Raw genomic sequence first — 27,800 nt, 5'->3', positions numbered from 1 at the left:
AAGCAGCCCTTTACTGCTCTTAGAAGCGCCTCATTAGGTTTTGACGGAGCTATTCAGTACAATAATAATTTAAAAAAAAGCCTGATTAATGGATTTATGTGGACATAGAAAGTGTAAACGCCCCTGTTCAAAGGTTAGGTTTTTGTGATAAAAATAAAACCAAGATAAATTAACGACAAAAAATGTAGAACATAAGACCTAAAGAACAGATTATGTTGTTGCACAATTATGCACATCCTCTTATAACTAGGGATGTGACTGTGTTATTCAAACTTATCTTAAATGGGAGTCAGCAAACACCTGCCACCATTCTAAGTGCCTCTGATTAATCACTAATCACGTTTAGATTAGGAATAGACCGATTATCGGCCGGTCCAATTATTGGCGCCGGTATTCAGCATTTAGAATACTGGAATCGGCCTGTTTGAAAAATCCTACAGCCGATAATCAAACAAAAAAAAAAGTTAACTTCAGAGAACAATTTATTTACATTTTCAGTTAACTTTATAAGAGATGCTGTTGACCCTGGGACCTTTCTGCAGTCTACAACCTCTGTTTTTGTTTGAAATTAAAACTAAAGTACAAATTTAATATTTCAGATATTGTGAAATTTTGGAAAACTTTATTTACTGCAGAAAACAACAGGGTGCTATTACGTTTTTATTTAACTTTTGATGACATGCTAATGACCCTATAAGGTCCCTGAAGTTTCTATTATAATTTTAAAACAAATATGTCAATTGGCAAATATTTAAAAAAAAAAAAAAAAAAAAAAAAAAAAGATTTTTATTTTATTTATTTATTTATTTTGGTGAAGTTTGAATGTAATGGGTTAATTCTGAATATAGTAACATCACCAAGTATGTATTAAGAGAATATGTGCACTTGTGAAACCACATTATCTCAGTTGTCTTTTCAGTTGTACAGGTTATCGGTCACATTAATGGTGGAAACAGTTTTGAAATCATTCATCTTGGTCTCATTTTTTTTAATCATCAAACCTTGGCATTTGAATAGGGGTTTGTAGACTTTATCTACTGTACGTACGCTCGCTTTATTAATGCCTGATTTCATTGCACGGCGTTGACTGTGCTTTACGCCTTGTTAGTCTGTAAACAGCACAAACTATTAAGAGGCATTACCATTCGCTCAGCAGATGGTTTTGTGCTGCTGATTGTTGTACCGAGGCCGATACTTTCACATTAGGGCAAGTTGATGTGCTGCATGTTGCAATACACTCATAAGGCAACAGCAGACCTCCTGACCCCTCTCGCTGCGGATCAGAGTGGGCCGTGCTTACCATGCCAATATGCTCGGCAGTCTGGTTGATATTAAGAGGGCATGACGCTTCCAAAGTGCGTTCTGATTCACGCTCTTAGTGGGGATATGTGGAATGCAGAAATTGCACACAAAGGATTATGTACATGCTTTCAGAATACTATCTGTAGGTTTTCCACATTACACATCTGCCAGTGGTTTACCTCTTTGTCAAACCATTAACCTGATTTCCTTTGACTAGTTCAAACTCATAAAGAGTAGAGTTAAATATGTCTTAAATATCTTTAATAATATGCGTTATGCCCATATTAGCACTCTTCAGTCCTTGACCTGATTTCCACTGAAATAAAAACATTAACTCCTGAATGTCTTGTTTTTGTTTCTATGGCTTTTTGCCATCCTTTTTTCCCCCCGAAAGAAAAACTGTAGTTAGAAAAGGACATGAGAAGTTAAGACAACGATCCACAGGAAGCCACTGTGAACTAAACTCAAGGAGTATGTGTTTTTGGTTTAGCATATGATGACTGACATGCGCCAATGGGGATGGTGCAATCGCAATTTCTGTGAACATTGGAAATATACCGCTAGAAAGCTCAGCTTGTGTTGTCTGACTAGCGAGTGGAGACCACAGTGGATAGTAACTAGGGGTGTTAAAAAAAATCGATTCGGTGATATATCGCGATACTACATCGCGCGATTCTCGAATCGATTCAATAAAAAAAAAACGATTTTTTTGTTTTTTTGTTTTAAGAGCTCAGAATTGTTCATTCGGTAGTCTTACCGATTCAACGTCTTATCATTGCCTTTTTTTTTGTTTTTTTTTTTGTGTGTGTGTGAATCGATTTTTAAACTTCCATTTTTAATGGAAAAATATTCAACAAAACGTCTGACTTCGGGTTAGGATTCACACCTTGAGCATGGAAGAATGTTATATGAACGGAACATTAAGTCTTAATATTTTATTTTAATGCTGTTCAAACATGAAACAGATTACAACCTCTATAAGACTGAAATTTCAGATAAATAAATAATACATTTTCATATAAATCTTACACTCTACAAGCGTACTGATGAGTATTTTCTAAATTTGAATGAAAAAAACAATCGACTTATAAATTCGTATCGGGATTAATCGGCATCGAATCGAATCGTGACCTGTGAATCGTGATACGAATCAAATCGTCAGGTACTAGGCAATTCACACCCCTAATAGTAACTACATTTCCCATGATTCTTAGATGCGAAAGCAGGAAGTAGTTCTAGTTCCGAACAATGCCTATTGCCTGCTACCGACTAGATGTGAATGTGAATTACAACGCAAAATGTAGACTGGCACGTTAGCTGCTGTACACCTGTTGTCAACAAAAAGGTATTATTATCTGTGTGTTCTGGTTTCACATTTACATTAGTGGTTTATTTCCTCTTGTACTTTTGTGACAGTTAAAATATTAACTGTCACAAAAGTACAAGAGGAAATAAACCACTAATGTAAATATGAAAATAAATTCCCCCTCCCCGCTTAAGTTAAACTTTACTTACTGTCAAAAATGTTTTGTTTCTAGACTCGAAGCTGGCTGGGATAGGCTCCAGCAACCCTTGTGATCACTGTCAGGACTAAGCAGTGAGGAAGACGGATGAATTTATGCTTCTAGACCAGTTAACTTAGTTTAGTTAACGCTCACTTATATAAATTTCAAGAGTATTAAAATGTTAGTGTCTGCCTGTACAGTCAATTTTTTTTTTTTTTATTCGACAGTTGGACTGGTGTAAATTATTGGAAATGTAATAGATCAAAATGGGACTTTTTGTTTGTTTTTAATCGAGCATTTCGAATAACCCCTGGATCTCATAAATGTGTTTCCTTTAGTGAGATTCAATCCAATTAAGCAGAACATTTGTCTTTTGTCCATACAAGGTCAATAATGGTGTTATCTTGTTTTCTTCCAATGATGCGTAACCGATCAAAATGTCACAAAAAAAAACAGTCTGGCTTTTTGGTCTGCTTCTTTTGTTCGGGCAGAAAGGAGATAACCATTCTCCACTTGATGCAATTCAGCATATGTCCTGGCGTCATGGGTCCTAAGGTCCTTTAAGGCATAATAATTTCATTAGTAGTGGCCATTACATTTTCTTCTTCCATCAGGACATGAAGGGAAGCCATACATCAAGATAAGTGCTTGAAACCATCAGCCTTGCATGGCTGCTGCTTTTCCTGTGTGGTACAATTTGAAGACTTGCGTACAGCGTAAGCCCCGCAGAACTAGCTGCTGATGAGCTTTACAGACGGCGAGGGAAACATCGCTTTGCTTTAAAAAACAAAAAAAAAAACAAAACAAAAAACACACAACCTGACTGTCAATACAAAAAAAAATGTGCCACCCCCACCTTCCCTTCCTATCCAATATATGGCCTGAAGAGAAGAAAAACAAATCTCTGCACATATTCCCTTCAAGCAAACTGAGCCTACATTGTCTCAGGAGGTCTCAAGAGGAATCTTCTACTGCAAGGTCAGACGAACACAGACGCCTTCAGGCTAATGCTCCAGAAGAAGAAGAAGGAAAAAAAAAAAACTTGTGTTAAAAATATACACCTTTACTGTTTCCAAACTGAAATACTCCAAACTATGACTACCACAAAAAATCACACATGGTCCCCAAAGGCTTATCATCAAAGACAACGTAGAGATGTGTCTTTGAATTTTTCCAACAAGTATGTACAGTATTTTATTGAAATAACATAAATGTGTGTAGTTTTGAGCACATTTCATTGTCATTGTGTACAGGTTAAAGTAACAGTACAAGCCATTGAGGCTTACAAAACAACTAGCATAGCATATCGCTTCACATAATGTCTACATTTCCCAAACGTATGTGACAAGAGCCACAGATGAACTACACGAAAAATTATGTCTTAATCGGTTTTCACAATGTTAAATATAATAATACAAGGTGGGAAAATTTCAGCAGACAACAGCAAGTGATAAAAAAATAAATATAATCATTTAAGTGTTACACGGGAGAAAATGGCCCCAGCTGAAATTTAACAAAATGATCTCATTATCAGAAACCCACTGGGAGCTGTTACTGTCTTAAATGTTCACACAACAAATAACTGAGGCGTCTATGGCTTTTGTATGAACTCGGTTCATAGAGAGAGCGTGATATGGCAAGGCGTCACCATCTAACATTAGTAGACTGGTAATCTTGACATTTCCTCTGCCAGACTGTCCCCGAATGACATTCACTGTCTGAAACAGTTTTTCACGACGCCGTTATGGTATGACACGGCACATTCAAATCAAAGTGTCCTTTTGTGAAAATGGAAATGACAAAGAGCATAATTGGCTCAATTTATGCACTGCAAAAGTTCATTTAACAAAGACCTCATTCTCTAAAGTATCCAGACATGGCAGTAATACTGTAAGCAACACTTCCAAAGGACTATCACACACACTGATTTGTTTGCACCGAGGGGATAAATCAACATAAAAAGTCTGCATTAAAATGGCAGCGGGGTGATGCCGCGTAATAATACTTAACAATTTACTCCAGGGAACACAAGGCCACTTGACCTCTTCAAGACATCCCATTAGTAAATTAAGTATCACTCCCAATTACCAGACAAGCATCTCTTCACCTACCCCGGGAGGTCTGCCAGTGGCGCTGTGGAATACTCAACAGTAGCGTCTTATCATAAAAAAAAACATCTTAAGCACCGGCCAAAAATTTGCTTGTGGGAATAATTGCCATGTAAACAGTTGCCACTTCACTTATTTAAATCAAAACTTAATTTGAGGACACTGAAGAGCCTTTTAAACTGCCTAGTAAAGCCAAGCGTTTACCCGTGTCCTTGTTCTGCTTAAAAGGCGTCGACTCAGAAAGTTAACCAGCCAATTGTCTGCCTCCTGCGGGACTACAGAGCAGTAAGAGAGGTGGGACACAATGCCGGAACATGGGTGCGAAGTTTAACACCGAGCACTCCTCTCTCACCCTGTTCTAAATTAAAAACTGTAAATTACAACCTCTGCAAAGGAGGTTGTTTTCCCGCCTTTTATATATAGGTACTATTTTCAGCATGATGTTGGTGCTGCAATTTTCTTCCTTCAGAGGTAGTATCAGAGGCAGGGCAGTGGCCTATGTGTAATAGAGTTCTGAAATGTGCTGTGACGTTCATGTTTCTTGCTTTGCTGTGCTTTAAACAATTGATGTGATTTTACATGAACTAAGGTTTGAACAAAAACACTTTTTTTTCATCAACTAAAATATGATGGAAATCGAATTGAAATGGATGGATATCATTGATATTTTTTTCCCCACTACAATACAATGGTCCCCAACCGTTTGTCTGCCATGCACAGTGTCGTAAAGTGACAACTTAGTTTTGTCATGTTGGTTGGCGTGCGTTTTAATTAATGTGAATAAAGTCGTTTTTACCAAAAGTTACCGCTCACATATTACTGGGCATAACATTTTGGCGACAAAGATGGAGCTTCCACTTTCCACCGCTGCACTCGTTCCTCACCATTAGTCTTTAATTCTCATTGGTGTGAATATTTTGTCACTAGCTGTGGTCGGATTAGCTAAGCCAGTGAAGTTAACGCGAAGCTCATCCAGAGCCATCTCATTTTTGTAATCTCTGACCTGCGCAGATGGAGAAGACTGACCGGACATTTCCCTGCTTCATAGAGCATCGCAGATCAGCGACAGCAGAAGACGGGTGAGTTGGAATTCCTTTGTAAACTGGCCGATCGGATTCCAATAATGTGTTTTAACGGTTTGTCGAATACATGATTTAAACTGCCATACATAGTAACAAATTGACGTGTCAACCAATTGGTTCAACCTTTGAGACAATGACACTGATTGAGGGATGCCCTGTTAAAAAGCACAGACTGCACAGTTATAAAAAAATAAATAAATAAATAAATAAATAAATAAATAAATAAATAAATGTTCTTTTGTCACAGCCCAGATAGAGTCATTTTGCAGGATCTGGTGTTGCTAATGTATCTTTATGCACCATAATGTTGTTCATCCACAAATCCATTACTTCCCACTTCATCATTTGATTTTATTTTTATTTTATTTTTTTAGAAACCAAGAAGTCACACATTAGGAAGTATGTGCCCCGCAGTGGGGAAATAACTTTTAAGTCTATGTTGCACATGAGGGGGGCAACTAATGATTTCTGGACTGTGTAAAAGCAGCAACACAGAAATATGTTAGGAGGATGCAGCATCTAAACACTAAACAGAGAACTTTGGTCTTTAATGTCATGGTTTCAACAATCATGGCATTTCATGTTGTTTTAGCTTAGTTTGAAAGAAATGTGGACTGCATTTTTTTTCCCTACATCCATCTGTTTGTTTTGTTTTTTTTAACAAAATAACAACTTGACTCGACACAATGTCTAACAACATTCACACTTCTAGTTGACAATGGTGCAATCAGCGTGTCTAATCATTTATTTTGTTCAACATTGTATGCTTTTTCACCATCCACTTCCTATCAGCAGCTGTATCATGGCTATTAAGTCTGAGTGCAGAAACGAAGGTCAGTGCATTTTGAAGACAGTTTCCCAATATAAAGAAATTTGTTTGATAATGGACAAATCTACAAATGTCATGACCACTAGTAGCTTGAGTACCCTGAACAGGGCCCTGCTTTTCTACCTTTCATCTCCATTCTCACTTTGCCACTAACTCAATTCTTTTAATTCCAACCCCTGATATATGCTCCGCTGTGAAAGAAGGCTCAGTGAATGAGGGCTGCTGTCTGCTGCGAGTTTGCGCCCAGCAGCATGTCACTGAAGATGGCTTCGGGCTGTCGATGTGGTGGACTTGAGCGCCAAACAAAAGGCATAGCCTTGAAAACGACAAGAATGTGAGGTCACCAACTGACACAGGGCTGTTCTGTTGGGTGCCAAAGGAAGCACAGCATAATGTAGCAAGTAATGAAAAAGAAAAGCAATCCTCCTCAGTAGTAGCTTGTGCTTGAGTCTAGGGCTGACTTCACGCTTAGTCAGAGTTTGGTGAGTGAAAATACGAAAAGTCATTGGAATTTTTTTTCCCCACTGGAATAAATGCATGGGCATACAGTCACAACCTGATTGGAGCATGTTTGTGACAGTTTGTGGAACAAAAATGTCTGCTAAATTACATACATTTGTTGTTTTATGTGCTTCTGTCTCATGTGTTGAATCTTACTGCTATATAATCCTAATTGCAACGCCTGTCCCTGGCTTTGGCCTGTACAGTGTTTACACTTGAGGTGAAGTCAACTGCACAAGGTAATTTAATATAGCCTACTAGTAATACCGCTAGATAGAACATATTGTAATGTCCCCCCAGCTGGTCAAAGACAGACACAAGCGGTCCGTCACTGCACATTGAATCGCTCTAATGAACAAACGGTAACAAAATAAACACATAATAAGCACATTAATACACAAGCTGCTAGGGCCACAATTGACGGACAGGACACATAGACTGACTAACAGTTTGCCAGTTAACGGCCAGCTGCTAACCTGTGTTCACAACAGCCAACTCTAGCGTTCATACTTGGCCAAAGGAATCACTGCACTCGTACCACAATGTGTTTAACTGAAACAGATGTGAACACAGCCTTTAAAAACCAAATGGAGCTGCTTCAGAATAGAATGTAACAGGCCGGATCCATGTTTCATTTATGGGCCAGAGGCTTTGAATGAAAGCTTCACCTTCAGCACAAAAGCTATGTTGACCCAAATGACTTTCCTCAACCCTGGACAAACCCCAAATAAAAGTCTCATACAATAATACTCAATTGGACTCAATGACTTTATGGGCTTGCATGCATGAATATCAGAGATTCACCACTCTTTTTATGAGTCAATAAGAGCCCACTGGTGCAAACGCCACCCAGCTTTGCCTTTCTAAATCTATAAGATAACATTTTAATGACAAAAAGACGTTCATTAAGTGTCATTTAAAAAACAAAAGAACACATCCCTGCAGTCATTCTCCAAGGTGGCTGACTTCTCATCACAGCTAATGGCGACCTCTTAGAAGAATTCATTAAAGCGCTACAATGACTCTAATGGAGAATTTGAACTAAGATATGGTTAGAAAATGGGTGTGGCCACCAGCATTTCACATGGAGGAGTGATTCCCCCTGTTTCCCTACCACCCCCTCAAAGTGAGGTTACACATCAAGTGCAGAAACAGGCAGCGGTGTCTCAGTGCGCTCTCAGAGGGGTGTGTGCTGTTCCATATTAATGACAAAGACAGAAGCGGGAGCAAGAAGTCGCCATCATACACTCATTTGCTTGAAAAGAGGCATCTTCACAATACAGTCGGCGGGAGTCCGCAGGAATCCAGTGAAAGCTGGGGAGGGCTGTGTCAATGACAAAAGACGGGGCAACCTCACTTTTTTTGTCTCTGAAACAAGGCCTGGCCAATTTCACCAAAAACTCAAGCCTTCTACCTTCATGCATGTGAATGGGGGAGTTCCTGCATAAAGAAGGCAACGCTACTGCAGGGCAGCGTGAACTTTCTGCCTTTATTTCTGAAACAATGCCACTCTGGTCCCCTCCCTCAGATAACAAATAAACCATTATTTTTGCACAACACAGAAGAAGAGCCCATGGCCAAAATAAAAGAGAAATAACAAGAGTGCCGTAATCTTACTCGGTTTGGTGCCACAATACTGGATGCAGCCCACCGGGGGAGTTTAAGATTTTAAAACTTACATTTGAAACAGATTATTATTGTACAGTACGCAGGGCACCTACAGAAACGCATATGCTAAATGAATACTTTTATTTAAACTTTGTCTTTATATCTAGTTTCTTCTACATATTTTGAATGTTATAAAACATGTAGAGACCAACCAAAGCTAAATTATACACTGTACAAAACTTTTCTTTACTTAACATTTTTCTAAATATTTAATCATTATCTTTATATATGTGTAAAATATAATTTTCATTCATTAAAATGTTTCTCTTTTGTTTGCTTCCTTTGTTTTCTGACTGGCTCGAAGTCATATGGTTCTACTGCTTAGCTGGAATGCACCAATAGCACTCTTTTCAGACTAAGTACAAGTTCTTATATTTGAGAGCATACGATGCAGCGTACCGATACTTGATATTGCCATTCTGACTTGCAATTTTGATGAAAATGTCAAGTGCCCTATAAATACAGCTGAGTTGTGTTCCGTTCTTGTGCGCAATCAATAATCCTGTTCCATTTCTGTTGGACGAATAGTACATGACGTGCGGGTTCTCTTGTGAATGTCTTGGCATCCAAGTGGGCAGGTGTGCTGCTTGCGTGCAGACAACACATGCATATTGATGACAGACTGGAATAAGATGAGTATCCTCGACGAACAACAAACAGTATATCTGTCTGTCTTACCTGCTCACAGGTGGCTAAGGTCAAGGCTAAAATCTGTCTAACAGCAGGCGTTGTAGGTCTGTTGTGTTGTTATTTCTACTTATGTAATATCTATGTTGACGTTATGTATTTTTACAAGATTTGAAAGCAAATATCAAATATCTGTCTTGAGCTGAACATGTTTGGTAAACTCTTTCAGGTAGTGAAGCATTAGGCAACCATTTTGTTCCCCAACATGGATTCCCAACGCATTTCTAAACGGATGGGGGAAGAAAGAAAAAAAAAAAACTAAAGCATTAAACAGGTGCCAACGTAAAGCAGCTCGTCTTCACCTGACTGGCAAATTAAAGCAAAATTGGATGTCTGAAGAGGTTATTTCAACAGGGATTAAAATGGTAAAAAAAAAAAAAAAAAAGTAAACGTGTCCCGCAGCAATGCTTTAAAAGCAGGTAGAGGCAATCACTAAAGTGTAATTAAGATTCACTTGCTGCTGGTTTACTGACAATCCTGAGTGTAAAACTGTCGAGGGCGAACAAAAGAGCCCCCTTTTCACATTGAATTATTTTTTTATTTTTTTATTCTCTCAAGGCAATGTTAGTCGTACATCTCGCTGCTCTGACACAGAGGATGTTCAGCGTTTTCATGCAGGAAGCTCATTTTCCTCCATTCCAAAACCGGCTTCGCCACTGTTGGCAGAGTTGTAATCAAATCATAAACAATAATGGTTGAAAGATGAGAAGCATGTATCGCATGGTGACTGATGGCAACAGAGTGCTTTGCTTCCAACAACTGCATACACAACATAGGAACCATAAACAAACGAGCGCGGCCCTCCATGGCTACTAGAGCAAACACTCCTGCACAAACTACACACGTGCACACCAACCACCTGTTTGGGTGGGGGTAGGTCAGCGGAAAAAAAACAACAAAAAAACGGCATGTGTGAGTGGGAGCGTTGCAGAGTTGCACACAAAGGCCACAGTATGCGCTGATATTGAGCATGTGTTATGCCAAGGCTACTGTTTTCATGCGAGTGGATTCTTAAATGTTAATGTGTTTTGCACATAGTGAGACCGCTCACCATTATGGCACAAAATTGACTGCTGCCGCACGTTGCGGACACAGTCGCCTGTCTGCAACAAATGACAGTGATTACAACACAATTAAGAAGGGACGCTGTCAGAAAATACTGTATTTGGGGAAATTACCAACATAATAGAAGATGAGTAAACACTGAAAAGCAGTGACGGGTGTAACGATTGATTATCTTGTGTGGAAGTCATTAATGGCAATTGAGGAATAAAAAAAAATGGAGTGTGCAAGAGTTTGTGCTGTGACTGAAAACAAGGTGACGTCATTTTGAGAGAAAAACAACAACAACAAAATGATGACGTCAACGTGACTCAACGATTAAATGAGCTGTCATAGGATTTGGTCGTAGACAGACATAGTTATGAGTAGTTGATTAACATTGGCAGCCCAAAGCAGGAATTTAGAATGTGTAATAAAATATTTAAAATGAACTATTAATTTTATTCGTAAGATTGATTTAGACAAGTTAAAAGGACAGCAGGGTTTTTCCTGTGTACAAAATTTAGAGGTAGCCACCTCCAGCCACACTGATATCGCTCAACACAGTGCTCCAGCTGTGTTGATTGAGCTTGGCAGGAACACATTTTAACTGCAGTTTCAGTGTTGCGCCATTATGGAGGCGCTATATCATCAGCATTGCACCGGAAAGACCTGAAGCAACAACTGAAGAAACTTTAATGTACCAAAAAATAAACAGATCATGGAAGAACCGTTGCACATGCCTATTTCCTGGTTGCAAAGCTCCAGCCATCGCCAAAGTCATATAAACACAGTATATACAATAGACATAAAAGTATTTTACAACAATACTGAACTATATTTACAATTTAAAATGTACTAGTGGATGAATTTTTAATGATTGTAATTAAAAATTTCACAAATCAATGGCAACTTTGTATTCATAACATTTCTAATTTCTAGTCCCTGATCGTAAAATGGCTGCAGGAGGGCGGTATCAGTCACCACCCCGAGTACCTATGCCTTAAAATAAGACTGGTATTGCATGGGCACAGATACCAATACCTGGTATCACTAGTCACCCATCATAGTCAGGGTGAAACCAATTTGAGCCAGAAAAAACCTTGGACAGTACCGGGTAATTTTATATTTAATTTCTTTACTAGCAGTGTACAAAACTGGTGTAATTTTAGAGCTGTACTATGTGGATCACAGCAAAACTTGTTTACGTGTATTTCTAGAGAACTCAGCATATCATTACAATTCCATCATTTTATACCTATATTTACATTGAGTAAAGCTTCAGTAGGCACCTCTGAAGTGAAATAAGCTTGAGTGTGATATCAGCTCTTCTAGGGAGTCTGCACCCCTAGCAGTCAAACTGAGCCGCCTCCCGCCACTATTTAATTTACAGCGGGAGCCTGCCCGTGTGAATTTGCTGCTCTTGATTGGAGTGGTGCTGCCTAAAACCCCCTACCGCAGATTTGCATCTGACGTTGACATTCTTGGAAAGAGTGAAGGTGGCAACGTGATAAACAGTGTGTACACCGGAGGCTGCCGCTCAAAGACCAACATCCCCCTCGCATTGAACAAACTAAAATGGCAATCTTGTGTCCAAATCTGATGTCGAAAAATCAATTAATGGCAACAAACGAGCCAACCTCTTCACTAATCAATTTAGTATTTTGTACGTAATGCTGACAAACAAACACACATTATCCTGGCATTAATTACTTATTTTCTCCCCGTGTGACTTCACAAGAAGTTTCAAGGATTTACAATGCGTCAAAACCCACACCATGAATCCAACAATCCCACGAGTGACTTTCATTCTCGCATCTCGGCAGACTTTGTGTTTCGCCGTGTGAGATAATGGGGCTGCTGTCGCGCGAGCTCGGCTTAATGCCTGACAATCCTTCCAGCAGGAATCCATCAAAAACCCAGCCGCCACGCGTCCGTTGACACTCGAAACAAGCCACTTCACACCTCCAATTCATTCACATACAAACATACACAGGCCGTGAGGAATAATGGGAGCCACCTAATCGGCAAAAATAAACATCCACAAGGATACATCAGGAATGAAATTAAGTGGATTCACCATGTTCAAAACTATAATGCCTCAATTTGTCGTAAAATTCAGATTTTTGCCCAAAACTAAGGTGACCATATTTTCAATCTTTATTTAAAAAAAAAAAAAAAAAAAGACACTTGGCAGGTTTATTCAAAGATGTCATACATTATAGCTATTTTAACGTTAACGTTTAAAAAAAACAACAACAAAAAACATAACTCTTTTGAAGTCTTGACAAATTATGCTAATGACAAATAAAATAAAAAATAAAATACTTTTTAATAGATAACCAACGCGCACAAACCCCCCCAACCCCCCACCCCCCACACACACACATTTCTTCTTTTCCCCAATGCCCCTCGCAATTGACGAGAGCAGTCTGCGGTCTACCACTTGGGGCAGCATGGTGCACTTTGCCTCCAATTTGCCGCACAATGAAGACAGAACATTTTCATGAATTTATAAAACCCCCGGCTGCCCGGACAGGATATAAAGAAGTAGACATGTCCGGGCAAAAGAGAACGTTTGCTCACCCTAAATCCTGAAGTATTGACGATGTATTAGCGATAGTTCTGACTAGGGGTGTGAATTGCCTAGTACCTGACGATTCGATTCGTATCACGATTCACAGGTCACGATTCGATTCGATACCGATTAATCCCGATACGAATGGTCACGATTCGATACCGATTAATCCCGATACGAATTTATAAGTCGATTGTTGCGATTTTTTTCCATTCAAATTTAGAAAATACTATCAGTAAATTTGTACATGTACACTGTAAGATTTGTATGAATATATTTATCTAAAACTTGAGGCTTATAACCGTGAGCCACTGTACACAAACAGTTTGCAATCTGTTTCACATTTGAACAGCATTAAAATAAAAATATTAAGGCTTAATGTGCCGTTCATATAACATTCTTCCATGCTCAAGGTGTGAATCCTAAAAAAAAAAAAATAAAATCGATTCTGCCGATTATTGAATCGATTCGAGAATCGCGCGATGTAGTATCGCGATATATCGCCGAATCGATTTTTTTTAAACACCCCTAGTTCTGACATACATTTCAATCAGGGCTATGAAAAACTCATTTTCACAAATGTCATGCACAAGAACACATCCCCAGTTAGCGGCGCACTTACTAATTTTTAATTATTTTTTGCCTACTAGTGTTTCCCAGACAAACATTTACAGAAATTATGACTTTACTACTGTGAATTCCATACATATTAGGGTTACGTCATAGAAATTTGCCGTAGGAAAGGAATTGTGTCAAGTGAGTACCGATTGTACTCACAATAGCTGCCAATATTAACAGTAGCTTACTAATACACATTGTTACTTACTTCACTTTATCAAACATGTTTCCATACTTGACCGCAGCCCCCCCACCCCAAACAAAAAAATACAAAAACAAAAAAAACTCTCATAATCTCCCTAAATTTGAGGAATATTGTAAACTGTAACAATGACTACTGTATTTGGGGGTATTTTTTTAATCATTATTTTAAAAAGTGTAGATCCTGTGCCTGTTATATTCTGTTTTAACTTATTTGACAGTTGAAACTGTTCAAATACGACAAGCACAGACACGGTGGCAACAAGACACATTCCTAATTTACCATTGAAGCTAAGGAAGTGTACTTAACTTATTTCAACACTTGTATGAGTTTTAAAAAAAAATAAAACAATCTTTTTACTTAAAACATTGCAGAGAAAGTAATAATCCAAATCAGAATACTGAACTGATCCCATGTAGGAATTTCCCCATGGCAGGACTGATAAAGGCTTATTTGTGCTCTAAAAGTGAATCGGTTTACACTGGAAAACATTGATTCAGTTTCCATGATTTTACACTTAGGGGATGTTTTTTGGGTAAATTTGAACAAACAGAATGACTACTCAGTAAGGGAATGTGTTTTGACTTTTATGGTTCACCTGTATATAGTCACAGAGCCAATTATTTGTTGGCTGAGGCATCCAAGCAGACAGACTAGCAAGCTGATACGCACAGACTATTTTAAGAGCAGGAACAGCAAAAAAGTGAAGTACAGATGCAGCATTTTTTTTTAAGTCCAGGAAGACTTGTCAGGACTGCATCTGAATTTTCCACAAAGAGATCGTTTTCATGTCTTTTAGGGAGGGAAGGAGGAAGGGAGATTTGAGGAGGGGGCCCATCTGCTTTCTTGTGGAGAGGAGACAAGATGGGACACGCATGCACAGCCGCACACAACTTGTCCACCATGCTATGAGAAGCCTTCAATTAAAAGGAGCCGCCAACATCCTGGCGCGCAAGTCTGGACGGCACCCGGCGCGGGATGAAAGAGTGGATCCATCTCAGGTGAAATTGGGTGGGTGTGTGAGTGAAGCCCACCAACCCACCCTCACCACCAGCCACTCATCTCCACCAACCCCTCCCTACTCAGCTAAGTCCATTAGTGGTGGAAGAGCCCCACTTGCCTGACAAGTAATACCAGCTGTGACACCGAGCGCAGGATGGCTGTGCGTTCTGCGGTAAGGGAGGGGAAGGGTAGGTGGGTTTGCGCGGTTGGGGGTAGGGTGGAGATGAGGGAGTGAACAAAAAAAAAAAAAACATCTTTCCAGACTGTTCCTGGAGAGATTTAGGGCTGAGTTTGTCTTTTTATGTGGGCGTTCAGCACAAAGACTCGAGAGCAGGGGTGTGCAACGTATGGCCCGTGTGCCATAGAGCATCCACCACAGCATTTGATATGGCCTGTCAGTCAAGTCTAAAAAAAACAAACACAACCACAATTACCATACAAATGATCATAATCATGAACAGTTGTCTGATTGTTGCTTCATGATTTTTTTACATAAATTCCGTACAGCCCTGAGGACTTTACAAAAAGTAAAATGGCCCCAGTTCTCATCTGTTCACTCGCAATAAACACTGATTATTGAGTTTATTTTCAATCACTATAATGTACCGATGTGCTCTCTCATTCATATGCCATTATTCAAATGAGGGCTTGCAGTACTTGACACTCATCACTGTGATCATTCAAAAGGAACCTCAAGCCGGACTGAGGCGGCGACCATCTGTTTTGTTGTGTGAACTCGCGCACACGTTTACATCATCACTCCTAAACACACAGACACACATACGCACAGTGCAGCAGGTGGGGCCGTAAAAGTCTGACCTCGACCCGGTGCACTTCTCCACCATGTGAAGCAGTGAGGTGCAAAAAAACCTCATTCGTTTCCTCTCAAATAATCAGAGTGATAGGTGCTACACAGGGGTTCATTTACAGCTGAAACTGACTGAGGCTCAGGTCAAAGCAGCGAGTCCGGCCCCTGAGCTTCTGCAGCCTTTGCTCATTAATGGGCAGCCAGTAGTACAGGAAAAACAGCGCATGCTACCTGTTGGCCTGCAGGCGGGGAACTGGGTTAGAAAGAAACACATTATTAAGATGATGCTGTAGAACCAGTCCCTGCATCAATAACAACATGCTGCATTCCCAGCCCATTACAATCTGCGCCCACAGGAGCCCCCTGACCTTTTAGAAAAACTATCAAAGCCATCCTCGTCAAAAACCTCTGATCATAATCCCAGTAATCTAAGACAGGATGTGCAGGAAGCTCCATCCTGCTGCATTGAAACGAGTGGAACCACATGAAACTGACGAGGCGCCAGAGGTGAAATCATAGCCTTCCCTGAACTCGTGCTCATACAGTTCAGCCGGAGACACAAATAGTAGACAACATCACATGATGGGAGGCATTAACAAGTCATATGCTCGCTATGCAAGTCATTCAAAGGTCATACACACTTATGAAGAAAAAAAACACACACATGTTGATGATTAAAGTCACTGATGGTAGTCATTTTCCTGACTTCCCACTCAGTGATGGTGAGTGCGCGAGTTTGAATGGTTGTTTGTCTCTTTTGTGCCATGTGATAGGCTGGTGACCAATCCAGGGTACAGAAAATGGATGGCTGGATAATTTATTATGCATTAAGACATTTCGTATGTTTTAGTAAATTTAACAAGAGTTGACTCGTGTATTGGACTATTGAGCCGACCCGGAAACCAGATGAATCACAGAATGAATGGGGTGGGGTGGGGTGGATATGTGATGGGGGGTTTGTTTTCAAGCAGTTTTTATTAAATTTAGTAATGGAAAATATACACAACACTAAAGACGATATTTTTAGAGGGCTGGTGCTAAAATGTAAGCGTACGTCGGCTTTCTAGAGTTTTCGTCGGCACCTGCACTCGAGACAGGCGGGATATTTACCCCCCCATCTGAAGCGGGAAGTGGCACATGGAAGTCATGAAACATTCACCAAGCAACACTTAACGTCTTAAAATATCAACACAAGTCTTACCTTGGCGGAGAATTGTGGCGAGGAGGAACACGAGGGAGCCCGAACAGCCGGCGGACAACAAGTGCATGGTGGCGATTCTCACGCGGTTGGGTCCTCGAGTGTCAGCAAAAAGAAGGAAAGTGGGTTCCCACGACGAGTTGTTGTTGATGAAAATGTCGTTTGGTGTTCTTTTAGTGATCCTGGAAAGCGTTGAAACAGTTGAGGTGAGTTTTTTTGGGGGGGGCGGGGGGGACGTAGCTCGCCAACTCCGGGCTGTGCAGCCAGTTGTGCTGGAACAGGTAGTAGTGGAGAGCGGAGCGAGAGGAGAATGGACGGCGAGAGGAGGGGGAGAGTTCGAGAAGGGGGGGCGGGGGTGTGTTGTGCGTTTGAACCACGCCCCATTCTCTCCTTTCAAACCCACCTCTCTCCGCCCCCACACTCACATACACAGCCACCCCCCTTCCAGCTTCACCTCTCTTCAAACAAGTGCTTTTCTTCCACATCGTATACCCCCACCCATACATACACACCCTCTTTACCTCCACCCCACCATCATGTTCCCCTCCTACCCTTCCTCTCAACCATTTACACACTTATCTCAAACATTTCTCTCTTTCCATCTGCAACACGCACACACACACAATGGCGGGAATGTAAACCGCCAGAATATGAAATTCAACAAGGAGGAGTACTGTACAGTCATTCAAATGGACAAGTTGGTCCCCTCCCTCAGCGCCACTTGTCATTTCGATGTCAAAAACATGCTGTATCTTCAAGATAAGTGAGTCGGAGAGGTGCTTCAAGGTTATGAATTCGTAAATTTTGCCAACAAAAGTGACATGGTGCAAAGTTATCACTTCCCTGCTGAGTAGCGATGTCACATAAGATTTATTAGAAAATGCAGTAGGCAGTCGGCAAATTGAATAAAAGAAGAAAAAGTTAAGAATGAAAAGGTAACATCGCAATTAAGGCACCTAGACACTACATTTGGTTTTTGTGGTGCCCGGTTAATTCCCCCCATTACTAGGCTTGGACTGTCCCTGACTCCCCTCATCATCTGTTAGTTTTATGAGAATGAATAATAGGCTAATTTCTTTCTTTTTTTTTTCCTCAATAATGTTGTACAGTATGTCCTCCCCCATTATTATTCAGATTAATGTTCCGATAATATTCCATCAGTTTTCTTTTCATGCATCTCTGGGGGGGGCATTTTGGGTAATATGGCTCTCTGCTGTCAACCGAAATTATCGTCACGTGACGTAACCAAACCCTGCAAAGATTAGCGTACTCGCGTATGCTGCGATAAGTAGCATGCTACATGTCTACAAGTATGACATGATGGTTTGAACCCAAACTTGATAAATATTCTTAATGAGCCTCTTTCCTCATCTAAATCTTATATAAAGCACACCTTTAAATTAGAGTAAAGCAATAATTTCATTATTTCTCATCATATATTCTCAACCGTTTCACTTTGTCTGCTACTGTGGGACCGAACCCCTTATCTAATTGTTTGATGAGTTTCAGTTTAAAATATCCACCAATAAGCTTGTACGGGCCGAAATTCCAAGGAGTTCACCAAGTCAAAGTTACCGTGATGTTTCAAATGGCATCACTTGCTCTAAAAACGTGACGTAAATAGCGCAAATGGAACATGTTTCGTGAGTAGAGCAGTGTGGGGGGTTAGGATAGGTCATGTACTTTAGTCATCGTTTTTTTTCTTCCTGAATGTATTTGCTATGGAGGCGTTTAAAGTAAATTATGTCATCATGTCTTTTGTTTCCAAAAAGGAGGCGTGAATGTGGTGTGCGTGTGTGTGGTTGAGCACCTGGCATGCAGACACAGACACACACATAGAGTAGATGCAAACAGGGTCGCGGTATCACACAGCCGTTTTGCGCCTACAGGCAGCTGACAGAAGGCTCATGCTAATTAGGCTGTATAGGATGTGAGTTCAACGTTAATCATAATCAAGACATTTCCATATTAATAATTCAGAGCTAATTAATAATTGAGCACACCGGTCATATCTTCCGACTTTTTCTTTCGAAGAGCACATTCATATGTGGCACCGCAATAATTATTTTCCACTGTGCGAATGGTTGGAATTAATGCCCGGTGCCAAGACTCCGAAAATTGGAAGCACCAAAGTTGATTGACTTGAGTAGAATTGGACAGATATTTTTTGGGGGAAAGTATGACCCAGACACCACACTGTAACAAACAAACTGTAACTATCCGATTAAAGACCCCAGACAGGAAAATACAATTTGATGTGGTTTATTCACAAACCAACAGTAACGCAAAACGCTGGCTCAGATGCCATGAGAAAAACAACAAAGCGCGAGCACAACACCCGCAATAGTTAAATAACAAAAAACACTTGCAAAAGGCAAGGAGAAATAGGAGTTAACAAAAATTACTTACAACGCAAGCAGGCTATATCTATATACAATAACACACACTAAAATCTAACTATATACAAGACAGAAACCGCCGTGGCAGATACACGTGAAAAACATTACCTTACCAAATCAAAAACAAGACTATACTATAGTCATCAAACAGATCATTTTAAAAAAGCTTAAGCTCTTTTAATAGTTGGAAGTAATGCTAGGTGCAAAAGCTTTTGCCATGAAGTGGAACCTTCAAAGCTGATTGTCGTAAAGATTGTAAAATTTGAAGTTGGACAGATATTGCCTTAAATTTTGTATATATTTTCAACATAATTATAACAACGGGGAAAAAAGTTCCTTCCTTCCTTCCTTCCTTCCTTCCTTTGTACATACCTACCTACCTACCTACCTACCTACCAACCTACCTAAGGAAAGTCACGCCAGCAGCAACAACAATTGTTCATACTATTCATACAGTAACATGATGCCAACAGGCTGCTAGGGCCAACTTCCAAAAAATAAAAGCCTAACAACGTAGCCCGATTATCTTTGTGTTTAATCAAAATTTACATTTACAAACATCTGCTTTTACTTGGCAAAACAAAGCTCAACATTTTCGCCCATTTTCTGACCCATTACGGACCAAACCAACTGAATCATAATATGTTATACTTTCTGTGCACTGTCAATATGAAACAATGTACTTTTATGGAAATTGTTGATTGATGTTTGGCTCTAAATGATGTGGCCTCATCTTTTCACGATCAATGTAAAGCAGTTGCGTAGGCATGATCAATACCACAGTAATCGTGCCGTGTTACTCACACATAACGTCACTCTCAGGGTTAAACATTGCTCAGATACACCAATTAGTGTTTCCATCACCAGCACAATACATAACAGTAAACGACTCTAAAAATAGGTATTACGTACCCAGTGGCGTGTCCTAGCCTCTTCACTTTAGTAGCTCCAATGATGTCTGCAGTGCTTGTCTGGTCTTCTGGATAGCTGTAAAATGATTAGCTCTTTAATCCTTTTATCCTTTACTCAACTGATGTGTCGAACAAAAAAGGTTGTGTGTCTGTGTATATTGTGTACGATGGCAGATCTCTTTTATCCTTTTATCCCTTACCGACTGTTGTGTCTCGCAACAAAAGTTCTGTGTATGTTGCAGCAATGATTAGCTCTTTTATCCTCCCCTGGGTGTTTTGCATTTTCTTTTTAATTTTTGTGGCTTTTTGTGACTCCTTCTAAAAGACGTGGTAAGAGAAGCTAGCTTAACTGTGTAAGAGCTGTTTAGTCTGTTAATGCGTTCATTGTTTGTACTTGTTGTTTTTCCTCCCATTCCAATTGGTTGTTGGACATCTTCTTAACCCGAACAAACCTTTGTGAAGAAAGGACTTGGACTGTTTCATGCAAAGTGTAGCAAAATGTACACCAAACACGGAAGAGCTTGACGTCACTTGAAAAAATAGTGATGGGCGGCACGGTGATGACTGGTTAGCACGTCCACCTCCCAGTGCTGAGGACGCAGGATCGAGTCCGGGCTTCGGCCTTCCTGGGTGGAGTTTGCATGTTCTCCCCGTGCCTGCGTGGGTCTTCTCCGGGTACTCCGGTCTCCTCCCACATTCCAAAGACATGCATGGCAAGTTAATTGGGCGCTCTGAATTGTTCCTAGGGTTTTTTTGTGAGTATGCGTGGTTGTTCATCTCTGTGTGCCCCCGCAACTGGCTGGCAACCAGTTCAGGGTGTACCCTGCCTACCAACCGGAGCCGGCTGGGATAGGCTCCAGCACCCTCATGCCCTTGTGAGGAATAAGAAAATGGATGGATGGAAAAAATAGTGACCAAACCACCGCAACCCCCCACCCCAAGCCCTATACTAATTGCCTACGGGATGGGAGGAGCAAGATGGCTTCCTTGGCGCGGCTTGCACGGGCATGTATGGGCTATCGGGGCTCTGGGTGGAGGATTGGAACCGTCACTTGCCTTCAGTGCCGGTTAGTGTGGGTTCACGTCCCCACCTGGGAGACCATGTTGCTTTGTGTGCGTGTGAATGAGAGAAAAAAAAAAAAAAATGTATGGGCTATAGGCTATCCAGTCATACATTCTTATCAGTGGCACCAACAAACTCAGTGGCTTCCTGTTTACATGCATTTCTGTGTCATGGCTTCCAACCACATTTTGCATGTCAAGCAACAATCCATGACGCTTTCCTGTGAAAGTCAAATGCTTCCATTTAAGACATTTCTAAAATGTCATTTAAGGACGCTGCAGATGGAATGATTTACCGTGCGACGGCAAGATCAAGCCTGTCTGGTCACACGATGTGTGTGTGTGTGTGTGTGTGTTGGTGTGGGCGGGGGCGAGTCAGTGTTCCTCACCCTGGCTGTGAAATTCATCGAGGTCCGTGATGGTTTGTGCAAATGGAGTAAAGGCACCGGCTGTGAAAATCTAATGCAATTTGATTAGAAGTTAACTGCAAAGCAATATTTTTCCTGCCTGGCTGCACTGTGAGGGGGCATAAGGAAGGAAGGGAAAAAAAGAACTATTTGGTTCTTCTCTGTATGGGTGAAAGCAAATGACTGATGAGCAGGCCTGAAGCCAAACATCTTGCCTATAATTCGGAAATCCTGAAGAAAGGACTAAATGTGAAAACAAAACATCTTCACCAGTGAATCTGTTGTGTTAAAAGTTCCCATTCCAGGAGTAAATACAGTTGCAGGTTGGTTTTGTATTCACAGGAGAGCATTTTTTTTCGCCTCTCTCTCTTCCCCCCGTGGCTGCTGGAAGAGATTCACATACGGAATAATGAATTACAATACGTCACGTCATGTAGCAGGAAGCGCCGGTTGCCCCTGCTGTCTGTCATTTGATGAAAGAGAGGACTTTTATTTTGACACGTTGTGAGGCATCTTGTGACATTGCTGCGGCTAGCACACAAACAAATGCGGCGTTGCCATGGACAAGGAGAGAGCGGGAATGACAGCACATATATATATATTTTTTGACATGCCGTACCTTCTCAGAGGAAATATGCAATATGAAATATCTACCTCACTCTGCACACAAACACAGACACACGCACACACACCACACAGGCTCATGTTGCGCATCTAATTTACATACAGTATGTGTTTTCCAGGTTGAGAAATAACAACATTGTTTTTGTTTTAATGGATTCGCAAACCAGATCTGGCAGCAGGTAGAACGACCCAGTTACAACCACAATAAGTGTACAACAACACAAACTAATATCTATCTATCTATCTATCTATCTATCTATCTATCTATCTATCTATCTATCTATCTATCTATCTATCTATCTATCTATCTATCTATCTATCTATCTATCTATCTATCTATCTATCTATCTATCTATCTATCTATCTATCTATCTATCTATCGTCCCGTCCCATTCATCCATCCATCCATCCATCCATCCATCCATCCATCCATCCATCCATCCATCCATCCATCCATCCAGTCATCCATCCATCCATCCATCCTTTTCACTTTACACTATCACAGAACAAAACCTACTCACACTTGATGATAAAATTACTTGTCATTCTTTTTTTTCCTTTTTTTTAAGACATGACATTCATCCATCAATCCATCCACTTTCGGAACATCCATTTTTTTTTTTTTTTTTTAAAAACTCTTTTAACTTTTTTACTGTGTACTTTTCTTGCTTTTATTTTTGCCTGTGTTGTACACTTTTGAGATTTATTTTATAAATGTAAATGTTGTTACAAATAAAATCCATTATTACCGGTATTAGTATATGCAAAGGTCTCACTGCCTCTAAAAGCGCAAAAAAAAATTGTCTTGGATTTTTTTTTCCTAATTCCGGATTGAACGTCATCACTGACATTGGCATTTAGATGGTTCATCTGTTGCATTTGAATTGTGACATTGTTTTTGGACGCGAGTAGTCGATGATTGCATTCCCATCCAAAGTCATGTCAAAGATCAACGTGATCATTGCATCATTTCTCCCGGTTGTCTTCTTGGAGGGATCTGCCCCCTTTGTCTGATTTGTCCCCACAACGCCCCCACCCCTCATTGAACAGGTTTTGGCATATTGTGTCAAACAGCAAAGAAAGTGACCCAGACATTTTGAGAGTGTCTCAGGGATCCACTTAATGGACACTCCTGCCTCGCTTTCTGGCCAGCAGCCCTGACTGCATGGGTCGATAATTGCTTCATTAGTTAATCCGATTGAGTGCGGAGCGGGTTTGCTGTCGATGCTGACTTACCTCCCTTTCAGCAAAGAGTATGTCTTTTATTGATTTCATTGTTCTCTTGCAGAGCCTAACTTTTCCCCCTCAACTAATCCTCACATTTGCACCAAGAGAAGCTAAATGGATTTCTTTGTTTGAGCTGCCCCTTTTCTGCATCCACCGTGTTCTTATTTTGAAGGCGATCAATAAGGGACCACTTCTTGTTAACGCCACAGAAGCAAACTAGAGCTCCGGAATGACTCTACACTCGTTCGCCACAATATTAAGTGCACCTGAAAGTGAGAAAATTCTCCCTTTACAATGTAATGCACAGTTTTGATTGAAACTGACAAAGAGGCTATAGAGTCTCATTTACCTTCTTGGGTTGACGGACTGAACGCCTCCCATTTCCACCCCTGAGCGACTGTCAATTGTAAAGCGCTATAATTGCACGCCATAACTACAGTTAACAACAGTCCCATATGACCTTTTGAGGTCCTGAACTATAGTACTTTAGACACCACACAAAGATTACTGCCATACTAGCTGTTTTTCATTTTAGTTTTATATTTAAAGCCTAAAAGTGGTTTTCATTTTTCAAATGTGAGCTGTATTTATTACTTTACCACAGTGTTAGATTATGTTAGGGAAAGACTAGGGTACACTCTGACTTGTGTACATCGTCTTACGTCGCTACCGTGGTAACAGAACTGGGTTGTAAGTAATCAAGTTCCCTGCAGACTGTGGGAGATGTTTTTTGTGTTGTGTGTCTTTAATGACAATTCCAGTAGAGTCGACTGACACCTGATCACTGCGCAATGTGGTAATGCAGCATTGTTTATGTTCTGTCGCCTTATTGGCTCGGCCAAGTCTGCCATGCTTCATGAGATTAACAGTCCTTATTGTTTTTTTTGGGGGGAAACTCTACTTTCCGTACAAAATAACTGCGAAATATTATTTTAAAAATACATTTGTACAAATAACGTCCAAACTCCTAATATACGGCTGTACAGTGTTTGTCATAATTGACCTTACCATAAACCACGTCCGCATGACCTAGTAAACCAATCAAGATGCAAGACGTTATGTCTGCGTCAGCATGTGCGTTTTGCTACGGACAAACAAAGCAATCCAGCTCCCGGTGGTGCATTGCTTGGTTATTCAAAGGCAAGAAAAAAAAATCAATAAAAATGGTTAAACGCTCTAGTCACAGCTTGTGTAAGCGTGATAGCCGTTTTCCCGATCAACTGGAAGGTGTCTGGTTTATTCCCTTCACTAAAGCCTTAAACATCTATGAAAAATGTCTGCGGTGGATCAAACTTTTTGGAAGACCACACACATGACCAGTCGAATCCCTCCAAAATGACCAGAAACGTCTACGTCTGCACTAAAAAGTAATGTTCTCCATTCTTGTTTTTAGCCAAAGGCTAACAATAGCTCCGGGGAGCTAACCTTCCACGCGTTGGTTGATTTACTATTAATGCCAACAAAACATTGAATCTATGAGGTAATATAAATTCGTTCTCACCGTGCTTGAAAAGAATAATGTCCAAAAAGTTCAGTTTTGCCGATAATCGGTCGAATAGAGTGTGGCAACTGTCTTTTTATCACTTCTGCAGCAGCAGACAGCCATGTGTATTCCCTTTTGTTTTTGTGCAAAATTTCATGGCGAGGGAGTTTAGATACCCTTTACTAAGGAATTTAAAGCCCCCTCTGCTTGTTTGGGAGAGAAATATCGGCGTCCTGAAAATACCTGATCGAGAAATCACAAGGAAGATCTGACAACTTTGCCATTACAGCGCATGCTGTTTCGCTAATCTTGCCCGAACAATGTTGGAGGGAGCTGCTTGTCACACAATGTGGGCGGGGAGGGGTGTGCCATGGTAAGGTCAATTAGGGTCACAGGTGAGCTGGAGCTTTTCCGTAGTGCCTTGATGTGAGAGGTGGGGTAGACCGTAGACTTGTCGTCACACATTTAGTCAAACAAGCATTCACACTCACATTCATGCCTCTTGGATTTTTCACCGAACCTAACCTGCATGTATTTTGGAATACGGGAGGAAAGAAAACCTATGCACGCATGAGGAGATCATGCAAAATCAATACAGAGGCCAACATTCAATCCCTGATCCTCGGAACCGTGAGGCAGACATGCATTTACCGGGCGCAATACACAGTGAAATACTGCATCATACTGACAAACGTTTCGAATATTTCTTCCCTTGTTTAGTTACATCATTGGAATATGGTATGAAAAACTCCATTATACGATACACAAAGAAAATGGCTAGCTTTGCCTCTTTTTTGAGTGCATGAAAACAGTTTAAAGCAAAGGGTCCAGGGTGTAATCTTTGGAAACCACCACAACCTTATCAGCCTCCTGCAAATGGGCCAGCATACTGTTGCTCTGAGGCATCTGCCAATGATTCCCTTGTCTACTTTATATCTCCATTGTTGCATTTCACCGGCCCTGCTACCGTACGTCCCGTCTTATCAGCTCCCTGCATTACCCTCGCGCTCTCCCAGCTGTGTCGTTTTACACCGTTAGTCCTTTTTTGTAGCAACTACTTTCACTTTCTTCTGAGATCATTCGCTCAGTTCCGTTCCGACTCACCCGGCGCTTTCCAGTCCCATCCGTGTTTAGAAGCCCGCCAAGCCTCCTCCTAAATCACCAAGATTTATAGTCAAATGCTACTAGCAAAGATGATGTTTCTGTGAATGATCACATACCCTAATAAAAAAAACAATAAGGAATCAAACAAATAAAAAAAAAAACTGTAAGAAAGGTCTTACGACAGTTTAGTGTTCATTATTTCATTTGACATAACCTCCATAGGAAAAATTAAGAAATCCAGTAATGTGCTCACATTTGTCACAAAGACAGTGGTTGCATGTAAAAGATTGTCCCCTCCGGAAATAAATGAATGGTTTTATGAGCTGGCACATATTGTCATATAGGACCATGAAATGAACGATAAAGGGAAATCTTGTTCATACCTTAACGACCTATCTCATTTTATTTCATTATAGCGTTATTATGGCCACCATTGCATTACACACAGTCAGTCAACGTGAGCATGCAACTGTTTCATGCTGTGGTTTATTGTCAAACTGTCTTTGTCCCCTCGGGTGGGCTTTATAATCCTTGTATTGAGGGTGCATGTCAGCATAAATTTGCCGTGACAGATTCCCTGCGAATCCATTGTTCTCGGTGAAGGAAAGTGATTCCGTCAAATCTGCAACCTTCCTGGAGAATTGGTTTCCTCCAAAGACCGAAGCAAGCAACGCCTTTTGTTTTAATGTTTCCAATTGCCACTGTACTTTCGATCAGTGCATTTTCAGCTCCAAACATGAAATATGGTGTGTTATTAAGTTTGAAATATTCTTCAAGAGATTCAGAGTGATTGTTTGCATTATACTGTATGCATGTAAATGGATGAAGTGATGCAATACAAGCAATAGTGATGTGGCTGATATATTACATGGAGACTCTGATTTGGTTTTGCTCATTCTCCACACAGGGAAGGTACGTTTGGACCCAAAGGTATGAAAGACTTGCAAAGTGCTCCCTGGTGAAAGCTGTGGCGAGTTACTCACTGAGTTGTCACAACATGATTGGTACATGATTGATCAGTCGAGGAAGTCATGCATACCAATTTGTGATGTTGATGACTATATGTGGTCTGCAACGTTAAGCCTAATTTTGGATACAGAACTGGAAAGAAAATATATCAGTTTGTACATACAGTTTACATCACTGGTTGGGGGTTCAAATCCGCGATGTTCTCCTCTTGCTCTCATCGGGTTTCCCCGGTGACACATTCTAAGAATGTAAATGTGAATAGTTATCATACATGTGGCCCGTGAGTGGCTGACGGGACAGGGTTGTACGCCACCTTACTCCCAGTTGCCAAAACCAAAATCTAAATATGCTTGATTCTTCAATTGGTGTTAAGCACAGTGGAACATCAATACTTGAATGTAGTCCCGTTTACACTTTCATATAAGCTTGACCAATAAACTTTGTTTTGAACGTTTGTTTATGATCTTCTTCTTCTTCTTCTTCTT

The 27,800-nt window shown here is 40.5% G+C and overlaps 1 protein-coding gene and 1 long non-coding RNA gene across 4 annotated transcripts in view; one reads left to right on the top strand and one right to left on the bottom strand.

Annotated features, from left to right (window-relative positions):
- alcamb (activated leukocyte cell adhesion molecule b) overlaps positions 1 to 20,987 on the bottom strand; it is a 49,378-nt gene extending 28,391 nt beyond the window's left edge. Inside the window, exons 1-3 of one of the 3 annotated variants that reach the window (XM_077541661.1) lie at positions 20,892 to 20,987; positions 20,441 to 20,515; positions 17,133 to 17,311 (exon numbers count right to left, since the gene is read on the bottom strand). In XM_077541661.1, the coding sequence (XP_077397787.1) occupies positions 17,133 to 17,199 (67 nt within the window). In that variant the 5' untranslated portion in view covers positions 17,200 to 17,311; positions 20,441 to 20,515; positions 20,892 to 20,987. Of the gene's footprint in view, positions 1 to 17,132; positions 17,378 to 20,440; positions 20,519 to 20,891 lie in introns of those variants that run through there. The other 2 variants (XM_077541662.1, XM_077541663.1) reach the window with 2 other exon arrangements.
- Positions 3,908 to 14,940, top strand: LOC144033065 (uncharacterized). Its single transcript, XR_013287861.1, has 3 exons — positions 3,908 to 3,987; positions 5,927 to 5,994; positions 14,921 to 14,940. It is a non-coding gene; the product is annotated as an uncharacterized LOC144033065 (long non-coding RNA).
- Positions 20,988 to 27,800: the final 6,813 nt, after the last annotated feature.

Source organism: Festucalex cinctus, chromosome 13 (assembly GCF_051991245.1).
Source record: "Festucalex cinctus isolate MCC-2025b chromosome 13, RoL_Fcin_1.0, whole genome shotgun sequence".
NCBI classification, from domain to species: domain Eukaryota; kingdom Metazoa; phylum Chordata; class Actinopteri; order Syngnathiformes; family Syngnathidae; genus Festucalex; species Festucalex cinctus.
Note: the sequence above shows the minus strand (reverse complement) of the source record. Positions and strands in the feature narration are given on the sequence as shown.